At 39.6% G+C, this 12,342-nt stretch overlaps 1 protein-coding gene across 1 annotated transcript; it reads right to left on the reverse strand.

The window, feature by feature from the left end:
- Positions 1-291: 291 nt before the first annotated feature.
- LOC140014144 (uncharacterized) lies at positions 292-11,904 on the reverse strand. The gene is made up of 7 exons (XM_072064552.1): positions 11,730-11,904; positions 10,227-11,627; positions 2,020-2,129; positions 1,462-1,609; positions 1,199-1,406; positions 630-952; positions 292-398 (listed from the first exon to the last, which is right to left on the reverse strand). The coding sequence occupies exons 1-7, from the start codon at positions 11,902-11,904 to the stop codon at positions 292-294; spliced, it is 2,472 nt and encodes an 823-aa protein (XP_071920653.1).
- Between the last annotated feature and the right edge of the window lie 438 nt (positions 11,905-12,342).

Here is a 12,342-nt window from a genome sequence, read left to right on the forward strand (position 1 = left end):
CTCTCAAGTATTCAAGCAAAGCTCTCTTGGAAGAGAAAAGTGAATTAAACTCACAAATATTATGTAATTTCTGACCCCTTAACAAGGAGGAAGTATGGCTATTTATAGCCTTTACAAGCATTAACCCTAATCCCAAAATTGACTAAACTAACCCTACCAATTAATGACAAGGATTCGGCCAGCCCTAAGTTCATAATGGACTGACTTTAACTAATATTTAACTATGAAAAAAGATAAATAATCGAACTAGCTTAACTCTTCCTTAAGCGTGACCGCTAGGTGAGGGCACGCCTAACTAGCAACAGGTGCTGGAGGGTCTTCTACTTGGAGCAATGTGTAAAGTTTTGAATCTTCATTCTCCAAGCCTTCAATAATCTTTAAATCATCTCCAATGCGGCCTTGGATTGTACTCACAAGGGCTTGTAAAGATTCACGCATCTTCTTGGCACGAGCTCTTGTGACTGGACCACTTGGTACTTGAATGACTTGTGCAACTTGTGTTTGACCAGCCTTGAGCCCCTCATCAATCCCCTCCTTTTGAAGGTGATTTGTCCCCAAATCAAGCTCGTCATCTGCATGAAAAGGACTCAAGTCAGCCACATTGAATGTAGCATGTACTCCATACTCACCTGGAAGGTCAAGTTTGTAGGTATTGTCATTGATGCGCTCCACAACTTGAAATGGCCCATCACCCCGTGGAAGTAGTTTGTTGCGCCTTTGGTTTGGAAAACGCTCCTTTCTCATGTGTATCCAAATCCAATCACCTGGTTCAAACACCATCTTGCGATGTCCCTTGTTGGCACTTTGAATGTATTGAAGGGTACGTTTCTCAATATTAGCTCTAGCTTTGGTATGCAAATCCCGCACGAACTCAGCCTTTTTCTTACCATCTAGGTTAACTCTCTCAGAAATAGGTAAAGGAGACAAGTCTAAAGGTGTGAGAGGGTTAAATCTATAAACAATTTCAAAAGGTGAAAATTGAGTAGAAGTATGCACAGTGCGATTATATGCAAATTCAACATGAGGCAAGCAATCTTCCCAAGATGTAATGTTCTTTTTAATAATTGCTCGCAACAATGTAGATAAAGTTCGATTAACCACTTCAGTTTGTCCATCAGTTTGTGGGTGACTAGAAGTAGAAAAAAGCAATTTAGTCCCTAATTTACACCACAAAGTTTTCCAAAAGTAGCTAAGGAACCTTACATCCCTATCAGAAACAATGGTACGAGGTATCCCATGTAAACGCACTATGTCTCTAAAGAATAAATCAGCCACATGTTTAGCATCATCAGTTTTATGGCAAGGAATGAAGTGAGCCATCTTTGAGAAACGATCAACTACCACATAAATGGAATCATGCCCTTGTCTAGTTCTGGGCAATCCAAGTACAAAGTCCATAGACAAATCTACCCAAGGTTCATGTGGAATGGGTAAAGGAGTGTAGAGTCCATAAGGATGTACCTTTGATTTTGCTTGGTGACAAGTTACACACCTTTGTGTATGCCTCTCGACATCCCTCTTCATGCGAGACTAGTAGAAATGCTCTTGGAGAATTGACAAGGTCTTGGCCACTCCAAAATGTCCCATGAGGCCTCCACCATGAGCCTCTCTAAACAACAAAAGTCGCATGGAGCACATTGGAATACATAGTTTACCTTTGTAGTACAAGAACCCCTACGACATAGAATAATGCTCACGAGTAACTCGTGGCAAGGTTGTGAAAATCTCACCAAAGTCTAGGTCAGCTGCGTATAAATCCTTAATGAATTCAAAGCCAAGCAACTTAGTGTCTAATGTAGTGATTAGTGTATACCATCTAGAAAGTGCATCAGCCACTACATTAGTCTTTCCAACCTTATATTTGATGACAAAAGCAAAACTATCAATGAAAGCTACCCACCTCGCATGCCTTTTGATCAATTTGATTTGTGATTTGATGTGTTTGAGCGATTCATGATCAGTGTGGAGTATGAATTCCCGAGGTCTGAGGTAGTGTTGCCAAGTTTGGAGAGCTCGCACCAAGGCCATCAACTCCTTGTCATAAGTTGAGTAGTTCAACGAAGCACCATTCAACTTCTCACTAAAGCAGGCCACTGGTTTCCCCTCTTGAATTAGCACAGCTCCAATACCTACACCAGAAGCATCACACTCTACTTCAAAATCCTTGTCAAAATTAGGTAAACTTAATACAGGTGCATGTGTGAGCTTGTGTTTAAGTAATTGGAAAGACTTAACTTGTTCTTCTTCCAATTGGAACGGCACATTTTTCTTGATAATGGCTGTAAGTGGGGCAGCAATGGTGCTGAAATCCTTGACAAATCGTCTATAGAAGCTTGCCAAGCCATGATGTAACGCACCGAGGCAGAAGAAAAGGGAAAAATTTCTGGTGAATAGAGTTTTGTGGGGAATCCGGCCAGAAGCCGTGCAAATTCCTTATATTTTTCCTAAAATTCCCTTTTCTTTGACAAATACCACTTTATAATGCCCTACTACTCAATCACCCCACAATAAGTGCCAATGAACCTAGAAAATAGGGTTTTACGCTTCGGTTTCAAGTTTGGAGCAAAATTAGGGTTTTCGCGATTTTTCGCCGGATGAATTTTCGGTACAGAGTAAGGATTAATTTTGGGGATTAAAAGTGACTTTTAAGTGAGAAATGATATGTGACTAGTAGCAATGATATAAGGTTAGTGAATGGGAAGTAAAAACCCTAGTACGTGAGTTTTTAAGAAAAACGGCGCGAACCGGCGGGTCCCGCGCACTACCGATTGAACGCACCGCTTGACCACCATTTTTCCTTACCAAACAAATTTATTGAACTTGAGCAAAATATCTTCTCTCTTGGCAGCAAGCTTGACCGAATTTGAGGCTAGAAAATAACAAGAAAGAAAGAGAAAAAAAGAAAGGTGGTGGTGGCGACACTTGTCGCCACCTCAAGGCTTCTTGACCAAGACAAAAGACTATCTATTTAACACCAAAAATTCAGCAAACTTTCCTCTTCATTGCAGCTGCTTGGCCGAGAGAAAGGAGAAGAAAAATACCAAGGGAAAACACTTCATCTCTTCTTCAATCCAACAACTAAGTGAGGAATCAAACAAAAGAAACCGATTAAACTTGTTCTTGAGTGATTAGTTAGTGATTTGTGGTGAGACTTTGGAAGGAGAAAGCTTGGGCTATCCTTAGTGAACTCTAGTCAAGGTAAGAAAGCTTATCTCTCTAAGTTTTACTTTCAATTTTGTTAAATTAAGCTTAGCAACTTCATTTTGTAGGGGAATCATGGATATTATCATGTTTTAGAAGTTTTTCCCTTTTTATTTGATGAACCAGGGTTTGGGGAAATTCTGCCCAATTTGTTGTATGGTGCTTATATGTTGAAATTAAGGTTATAAGAGAGGCTTTGGTAGTGATTAGACCAAGAAATTAAGGAAAGTTCCACTAAAAACTAGAAATTCCAGAATCTGGAAATTTTTCCCAACATTCTGTCCGAATTTGTAACTATATGTTAGAGGCCGAATTGGCCTTAGGTAAAAGAAGGAAAGTTGTAGATAATAGTATTTTATAGGTGCCTACAAAATTTCAGCTCAATCGGAGGAACGTAGGTCATGAAAAGTTCAAAATACCCTTACTGTTTTAAATATCTCCCCAGCAGTCCGTTTCATCAGTTAAGTCCAGTTTATCATGTTTTTGGACTAGGAGCCGTACTGATTTAGCTCTTTTCCGAAACATGAAAGTTGTATAATTTTGTCTTAGCTTTCAAATGCCTCTAAGAACACCTGAATTGGACTTTTGTACACTGAGTTATGTCCATTACAATGTAATGCGATTAAACAGCCGATGAATTGGTTTTTGGTTTAGTAATTTGAGAATTTGACCAAGTTACATTAGAAACTGGACTAAGTGACCTTCATGAACATTGTAGCTCTGTGTCTTAGCTTCGAAACGGCATAGGTTATGCCTCAATCCGATAAGCATAGCCTCGGATATGTTATTTCCGCATCCATACATTGAATCTGTCTTTTGCTAAATTGAATTTCTGCACTTGTTATGATTGTGGTTCTTGTTCTTATGATATTGTGAGCCTATGGCATGGCTTTTGACTTGAATTGCTGATATGTGTGATGTTGGGTTTTGGTTGAGGAAAAATAATGAAGCCTAAATGGCTGGAAAATTTGATAAACACAAAGGGCATGCTGCCCGAATTTACGCTCGAGGACTAGAAAACTATACTTGTAACTTGTGTAAAGGTTAAGTGATTATCACTTAAACTAGCGAGCACCTTTACTACTTTGTTATCGAGGGTTATACGTTAAAAACCTAAACGAACTTGTACCCTTGAGGAAAAGATATAATGGCCAATGTAAACTTGTATTTCTTTGTACTTTCAACTCAAGTGTTGTTTTCCAAGTATATATACTACAAAAACCTTGCGATTTGAAAAGCGAGCAAGTGTTTCATGAATGTTTTTCAAATGAATTTCAATTGGTTGATTCTTAATGAACGGAACGTTTAAGTTTCGAATCTTACTCGTGTTTCAAAGTTCTCAAATTGGATTTCTATCGCAGATCTGGACTTCAAACATGGAGTATAGTTGAACGTGAATACTTGAAGCACTATAATTGGAGTGAGTGATCCCTCGACTGTTCCCAAAGTTACTTTTGAACTAATTCTTGCATTTATTACTCCATTGCATATCATTTGGGTTCGGGTGTGTGCCATGACATAATTTGGCTCCAATGAGTTCCTGGAAAGTCTTGTGCTTAGAACCAATGTCTCCACTATTGTTTACATATTCTTTGGAGCCTGATGGCTCCTTGCTTCTGTTTCACGGTTATCTGATCTAAACGAGCATTGGATATTTAAGTACAAGAATTTCACTGGCTCACATGAGCAATAAATGAACATTTGATTACTGCATCATGACATCATACCAATGCTTTATTGTGAAAAATACTTGGCTGTTGATTTTACTGGTCACTCGCTGAGCTTCTAGCTCACCCCCTACTATCTGCTTCTCCACACAGGGATCGAAGTAAAGGAAGAACTTGTTTTTGGATCTTTGTGTGGCTGGATGGCGTACATCTTGTATAGTTTAGTTTTGGTTTTGGTTTATATACTTTTGGACTTGTATAAATATTTGGAATTGAATCGGATGTAAATCTACATTTTACGCTTAGAACTAGTTTCCGTTTCGCTTATGATATGTAATTTTGGAGAATTGGATGTATTATTTGAGTTGTACCTTGTAATTTACTTGAGGAATGTAGTAAGTGAGTGAGTCCCGGCGAGAGCTGGGCAAGCGGGCCGCTAAACCCTTTGGTTCGCCTTAGGGGGTGGTGGGGTGGTTACAAATGGTATCAGAGCTTAGGCTTCAGATCTTTGTAGTGTATCCTAGGGTTAAAGTTTAGGATGCCGGACTGTGGGATTGGTTTGTACGTTCAGTACTCTTTTGGAGCGTCAGTTGTGAATCTTGAAAGTGGTACGCGTAAGATATGATTTGGTTGAATTACGCTTGAGAGCGTACGGCCTGAGCTATACAGTTTCTTAGTTTTGGATTATTGGCTAGGGTTTTGATAGATTCTGGTGGCCGGAATTGTTGAGAAAAGTTTTGGTTTGCATTTGTCTTCTAAATTTCCTGTTTGATTAAAGTTATACCACCCGAGTGGTAAATGTTAAGATTTGAGATATTTGAACTGTCTAAGACCGACTGGACTGAGCTCATTTGAGACTTGAATTTGTATCGGCTAGTGTACCCTTACATACACTTGATAGACCTGACCTGACTGAAAATAGGGTATCTCTTTTACTCTTGAGCAAGTATCTTGATTCATATATGATCTGTATGTGCATTTGAGTTTGATGACTGCTTGAGAGTGTGAATTACTGGGCATAAGCTAGGCGAGTGAGTTTCTCCTCGTACCCGTGTTCCTTGAACCTGAAATAATTGACCCTGTTTTTGAACTGATATACTTGAACCCTGCTTTTGACTTTGTTTCTGAACATTTTCGTACTTGTTTGGTTATAGAACGGCTACTACTCTTCTGTAGCGGTTGAACAGAACCTCTCTGGTGAGGCATTGCCTGTTGTGTTTTCAAGCACCGTCATTCTTCTGGCGAGGCATGCCTGCTGTGTTTCAAAGCACCATCAGGGATGAAACTTTGACTTGAGGCTCTCTGGTGAAGTTTAGCCGTTGTGCTAACTTGTTGTGTTTCCAAGCACCACCAAGGATGAAATTTTGAACTGAGGTTCTTTGGCGAGGTATAGCCGTTGTGCTAACCTGTTGTGTTGTCCAGCACCGCCATGGACAAAATCTTGCATCTGAGCCTCTGGTGAAGTATAGCTGAGTGCTAGCTTGTTGTGTTTTCAAGCACCACCGGGGACAAATTCCTGAGACTTTCTGGTGAAGTATAGCTGAGTGCTAGCTTGTTGTGTTTTCAAGCACCACCAGGGGTAATTTCTGACCTGAGACATCGTTATGTCCTGGATTGTTTTTTTCCAAATATCAGGGACTTTAAGTCCGATTTCGAGCCTTTTTGTATATGTATCCAGTTACTCGTCTGAGTATCTATTGGATCAAGATTATTTGATAAGTTGGATTGGAGTACTTTTAGTACTTGATTGTGATGAGTGATTCTTAGTATGTGATTGACCTTTGTGATATTTGATCTGATTAGTATTTGATTATGATAAGCGAGATTGAAATGATTCTTAATACGTAATCGACTTTCGAGAACTATTTTGATCTGACTAGTACAAGTTGGAATGTCGAGGACGACATTCTTTTAAGGAGGGGAGTTGTAACGCCCCGAGGCAGAAGAAAAGGGAAAAATTTTTGGTGAATAGAGTTTTGTGGGGAATCCGGCCAGAAGCCGTGCAAATTCCTTATATTTTTCCTAAAATTCCCTTTTCTTTGACAAATACCACTTTATAATGCCCTACTACTCAATCACCCCACAATAAGTGCCAATGAACCTAGAAAATAGGGTTTTACGCTTCGGTTTCAAGTTTGGAGCAAAATTAGGGTTTTCGCGATTTTTTGCCGGATGAATTTTCGGTACAGGGTAAGGATTAATTTTGGGGATTAAAAGTGACTTTTAAGTGAGAAATGATATGTGACTAGTAGCAATGATATAAGGTTAGTGAATGGGAAGTAAAAACCCTAGTACGTGAGTTTTTAAGAAAAACGGCGCGAACCGGCGGGTCCCGCGCACTATCGATTGAACGCACCGCTTGACCACCATTTTTCCTTACCAAACAAATTTATTGAACTTGAGCAAAATATCTTCTCTCTTGGCAGCAAGCTTGACCGAATTTGAGGCTAGAAAATAACAAGAAAGAAAGAGAAAAAAAGAAAGGTGGTGGTGGCGACAAGGCGACACTTGTCGCCACCTCAAGGCTTCTTGACCAAGACAAAAGACTATCTATTTAACACCAAAAATTCAGCAAACTTTCCTCTTCATTGCAGCTGCTTGGCCGAGAGAAAGGAGAAGAAAAATACCAAGGGAAAACACTTCATCTCTTCTTCAATCCAACAACTAAGTGAGGAATCAAACAAAAGAAACCGATTAAACTTGTTCTTGAGTGATTAGTTAGTGATTTGTGGTGAGACTTTGGAAGGAGAAAGCTTGGGCTATCCTTAGTGAACTCTAGTCAAGGTAAGAAAGCTTATCTCTCTAAGTTTTACTTTCAATTTTGTTAAATTAAGCTTAGCAACTTCATTTTGTAGGGGAATCATGGATATTATCATGTTTTAGAAGTTTTTCCCTTTTTATTTGATGAACCAGGGTTTGGGGAAATTCTGCCCAATTTGTTGTATGGTGCTTATATGTTGAAATTAAGGTTATAAGAGAGGCTTTGGTAGTGATTAGACCAAGAAATTAAGGAAAGTTCCACTAAAAACTAGAAATTCCAGAATCTGGAAATTTTTCCCAACATTCTGTCCGAATTTGTAACTATATGTTAGAGGCCGAATTGGCCTTAGGTAAAAGAAGGAAAGTTGTAGATAATAGTATTTTATAGGTGCCTACAAAATTTCAGCTCAATCGGAGGAACGTAGGTCATGAAAAGTTCAAAATACCCTTACTGTTTTAAATATTTCCCCAGCAGTCCGTTTCAATCAGTTAAATCCAGTTTATCACATGTTTTTGACTAGGAGCCGTACTGATTTAGCTCTTTGCTGAAACATGAAAGTTGTAGAATTTTGTCTTAGCTTTCAAATGCCTCTAAGAACACCTGAATTGGACTTTTGTACACTGAGTTATGTCCATTACAGTGTAATGCGATTAAACAGCCGACGAATTGGTTTTTGGTTTAGTAATTTGAGAATTTGACCAAGTTACATTAGAAACTGGACTAAGTGACCTTCATGAACATTGTAGCTCTGTGTCTTAGCTTCGAAACGGCATAGGTTATGCCTCAATCCGATAAGCATAGCCTCGGATATGTTATTTCCGCATCCATACGTTGAATCTGTCTTTTGCTAAATTGAATTTCTGCACTTGTTATGATTGTGATTCTTGTTCTTATGATATTGTGAGCCTATGGCATGGCTTTTGACTTGAATTGCTGATATGTGTGATGTTGGGTTTTGGTTGAGGAAAAATAATGAAGCCTAAATGGCTGGAAAATTTGATAAACACAAAGGGCATGCTGCCCGAATTTACGCTCGAGGACTAGAAAACTATACTTGTAACTTGTGTAAAGGTTAAGTGATTATCACTTAAACTAGCGAGCACCTTTACTACTTTGTTATCGAGGGTTATACGTTAAAAACCTAAACGAACTTGTACCCTTGAGGAAAAGATATAATGGCCAATGTAAACTTGTATTTCTTTGTACTTTCAACTCAAGTGTTGTTTTCCAAGTATATATACTACAAAAACCTTGCGATTTGAAAAGCGAGCAAGTGTTTCATGAATGTTTTTCAAATGAATTTCAATTGGTTGATTCTTAATGAACGGAACGTTTAAGTTTCGAATCTTACTCGTGTTTCAAAGTTCTCAAATTGGATTTCTATCGCAGATCTGGACTTCAAACATGGAGTATAGTTGAACGTGAATACTTGAAGCACTATAATTGGAGTGAGTGATCCCTCGACTGTTCCCAAAGTTACTTTTGAACTAATTCTTGCATTTATTACTCCATTGCATATCATTTGGGTTCGGGTGTGTGCCATGACATAATTTGGCTCCAATGAGTTCCTGGAAAGTCTTGTGCTTAGAACCAATGTCTCCACTATTGTTTACATATTCTTTGGAGCCTGATGGCTCCTTGCTTCTGTTTCACGGTTATCTGATCTAAACGAGCATTGGATATTTAAGTACAAGAATTTCACTGGCTCACATGAGCAATAAATGAACATTTGATTACTGCATCATGACATCATACCAATGCTTTATTGTGAAAAATACTTGGCTGTTGATTTTACTGGTCACTCGCTGAGCTTCTAGCTCACCCCCTACTATCTTCTTCTCCCCACAGGGATCGAAGTAAAGGAAGAACTTGTTTTTGGATCTTTGTGTGGCTGGATGGCGTACATCTTGTATAGTTTAGTTTTGGTTTTGGTTTATGTACTTTTGGGCTTGTATAAATATTTGGAATTGAATCGGATGTAAATCTACATTTTACGCTTAGAACTAGTTTCCGTTTCGCTTATGATATGTAATTTTAGAGAATTGGATGTATTATTTGAGTTGTACCTTGTAATTTACTTGAGGAATGTAGTAAGTGAGTGAGTCCCGGCGAGAGCTGGGCAAGCGGTCCGCTAAACCCTTTGGTTCGCCTTAGGGGGTGGTGGGGTCGTTACACATGAAAACTCCTTACCTCACTTACATTGGTTGGAATTGGCCACTCATTTATGGCCTTCACCTTTTCTTGGTCAACTCGTATTCCCTGTTCACTCACAACATAACCTAAGAAGACAAGTTGGTTAGTGCAAAAAGTACACTTCTTAAGGTTAGCGTAGAGGCTTGCCTTTCGAAGTGCATCTAAGACCATTCGTACATGCACAACATGCTCTTCTGCACTCTTACTATAGATCAAAATGTCATCAAAGTAGACTACCACAAATTGACCAATAAAAGAACGCAAAACATGGTTCATTAACCTCATGAAGGTACTAGGTGCATTAGTTAAGCCAAAAGGCATGACCAACCACTCATACAGACCATGTTTTGTTTTAAATGCTGTTTTCCACTCATCCTCTTCTTTCATGCGTATTTGGTGATAACCACTTTTCAAGTCAATCTTAGTAAATATAATAGCACCATGTAACTCATCAAGTATGTCATCTAATCGAGGTATGGGATGGCGATACTTTACCGTTATGGCATTTATGGCTCTACAATCGGTGCACATTCTCCATCCTCCATCTTTCTTTGGCACAAGTAGGACAGGTACAGCACAAGGACTTAGACTCTCTTGAATCCAGCCCTTACTAAGCAAGTCCTCTACTTGCCTTTGTTGCTCCTTAGTTTCCTCCGGATTAGTCCGATATGGTGCCTTATTTGGAAGGGAAGAGCCAGGAATGAAATCAATTTGATGTTCAATTCCCCTCAAAGGTGGTAACCCATTAGGTATATCCTCAGGGAATACATCTTGGTACTCCTGTAAAAGGTTAGCAATAGCACTAGGCAAGGAAGCACCAAGTTCATTAGTGAGCAAAGACTCTTTACAAAACAAGATAAGCAAAATCTGGTTAGAGTGCAAAGCCTTTCTCACATCTCTAGTTCTAGCAAGCATGATGGACTTTCTCTCCTTTTTTCCTTCAATGGCCGAATGTGAAGTGTCAATTTTATGAGAAGATGGTTCGGCCATTTTGCTCTTTGTATCATGCAAATTTTTCTTTTTATTGTCACAAAGCATGTCATATTCCTTTTGCAACCCAATTTGGTCCTCATGCACTTGTTGAGGTGTAAGAGGTGCAAGTGTGATCTTTTTAGTATTATGCACAAAGGAATACTTATTCAAGAATCCATCAAAAATGACCCTTTTATCAAATTGCCATGGCCGACCCAAAATAATATGAGTAGCTTGCATAGGCACAACATCACATAAAACATCATCTTTATATCTACCAATGGCAAAATTAATTAAAACTTGCTTATGAACACGTACCTCACCACTATTATTCAACCATTGTAGTTTGTAAGGTCGGGGGTGATCACTTGTTGGCAAGTTCAATCGTTCCACCATGAGTGCACTAGCAACATTGGTACAACTCCCTGGGTCAATTACCAAGCTACAAAGCTTGTCCATCACATAGCACCTTGAGTAAAATATGTTCTCTCGTTGAAGGTCATCTCTACCAGCTTGAGTAGTTAGAGCTCGTCTTGCAACCATACCAACTTTACCATGAGCTGGTATCTCCTCAAATTCCTCATCTTCCTCAACCAAGGGGGGCATGTCCTCACACTCATCCTCCTCATCCGTTTGTACTTCCCCATTTGGTAGCATAAGCATAACCCTTTGATTTGGGCATTGGGAAGCAATATGTCCAAATCCTTGACACTTAAAGCACTTAGTGTCTCGGTATCGAACTTTGCTTACCTCATGAGTAGGCCTACCATCGCCCCTTAAGGGTGGTTTTGAGGAAGTTGCATTCGGCCTTAGTGATTCCTTGGTTGTCCCACCTTGTTTGGTCAAAGGGAATGCACTAGAGGGGCTGACCTCCCTCTTGAAGGGTTGGTTTCTCCAATTTCCAGCTTGAAAGTTGGAATTTTGTCGAATTGGACCCCTCCTCTTGAGCCTCCTTTCAATCTTAATAGCTTTGTCTAGCATATCATGGAGGTCCACATAATGGTGCATCTCCACTTGATCCGCTATTTCAGGCCTCAATCCACTTAAAAATCGTGCCATAGTAGCTTCCCGGTCCTCGACAATGTCAGCCCTTAACATGGCTATCTCCATCTCCTTATGGTAGTCCTCCACGCTTTTGATTCCTTGTGTCAAATTTTGAAGTTTGAGGTACAAGTCACGGTGGTAGTGACTAGGAACAAAGCGTTTTTTCATGACACCCTTCAATTCGGTCCATGTAGTGATAGGGTATTCACCACTTCGCCTTCTACTAGTAGTGATTTGATCCCACCACACTATGGCGTAGTCGGTGAATTGCCTCATTTCTCATTTGCTGCTCCTCGGTGTAATCATTGCAATCAAAGATCAACTCCACTCCTTTCTCCCATTCCAAATAGACATCGGGGTTGGATTTGCCTTGGAAAGTAGGCAATTGCATTTTAACGCCTTTGACTGGATCCACACCAGCTTTGCGGTGTTTATTCCTCCATGTCCTCGACCCATATTCCTCCTCGGAGTTGGAACTTTCATAGTCACGGGTTGGTGCTTTGT

This window comes from Coffea arabica, chromosome 9c (genome assembly GCF_036785885.1).
Source record: "Coffea arabica cultivar ET-39 chromosome 9c, Coffea Arabica ET-39 HiFi, whole genome shotgun sequence".
In the NCBI taxonomy this organism is placed as follows: Eukaryota; Viridiplantae; Streptophyta; class Magnoliopsida; order Gentianales; family Rubiaceae; genus Coffea; species Coffea arabica.

Bases quoted from the DNA above. Each gene is read 5' to 3' on its own strand.
- LOC140014144 (XM_072064552.1), bottom strand. From the start codon at position 11,904: ATGGAGATAGCCATGTTAAGGGCTGACATTGTCGAGGACCGGGAAGCT. The intron at 11,628-11,729 runs GTCCAATTCGAC...TGACCAAACAAG, and splicing joins AAGGAGGCTCAAGAGGAGGG to GTGGGACAACCAAGGAATCA. The intron at 953-1,198 runs GTTCCTTAGCTA...AATTGTTTATAG, and splicing joins GTTTCTGATAGGGATGTAAG to ATTTAACCCTCTCACACCTT.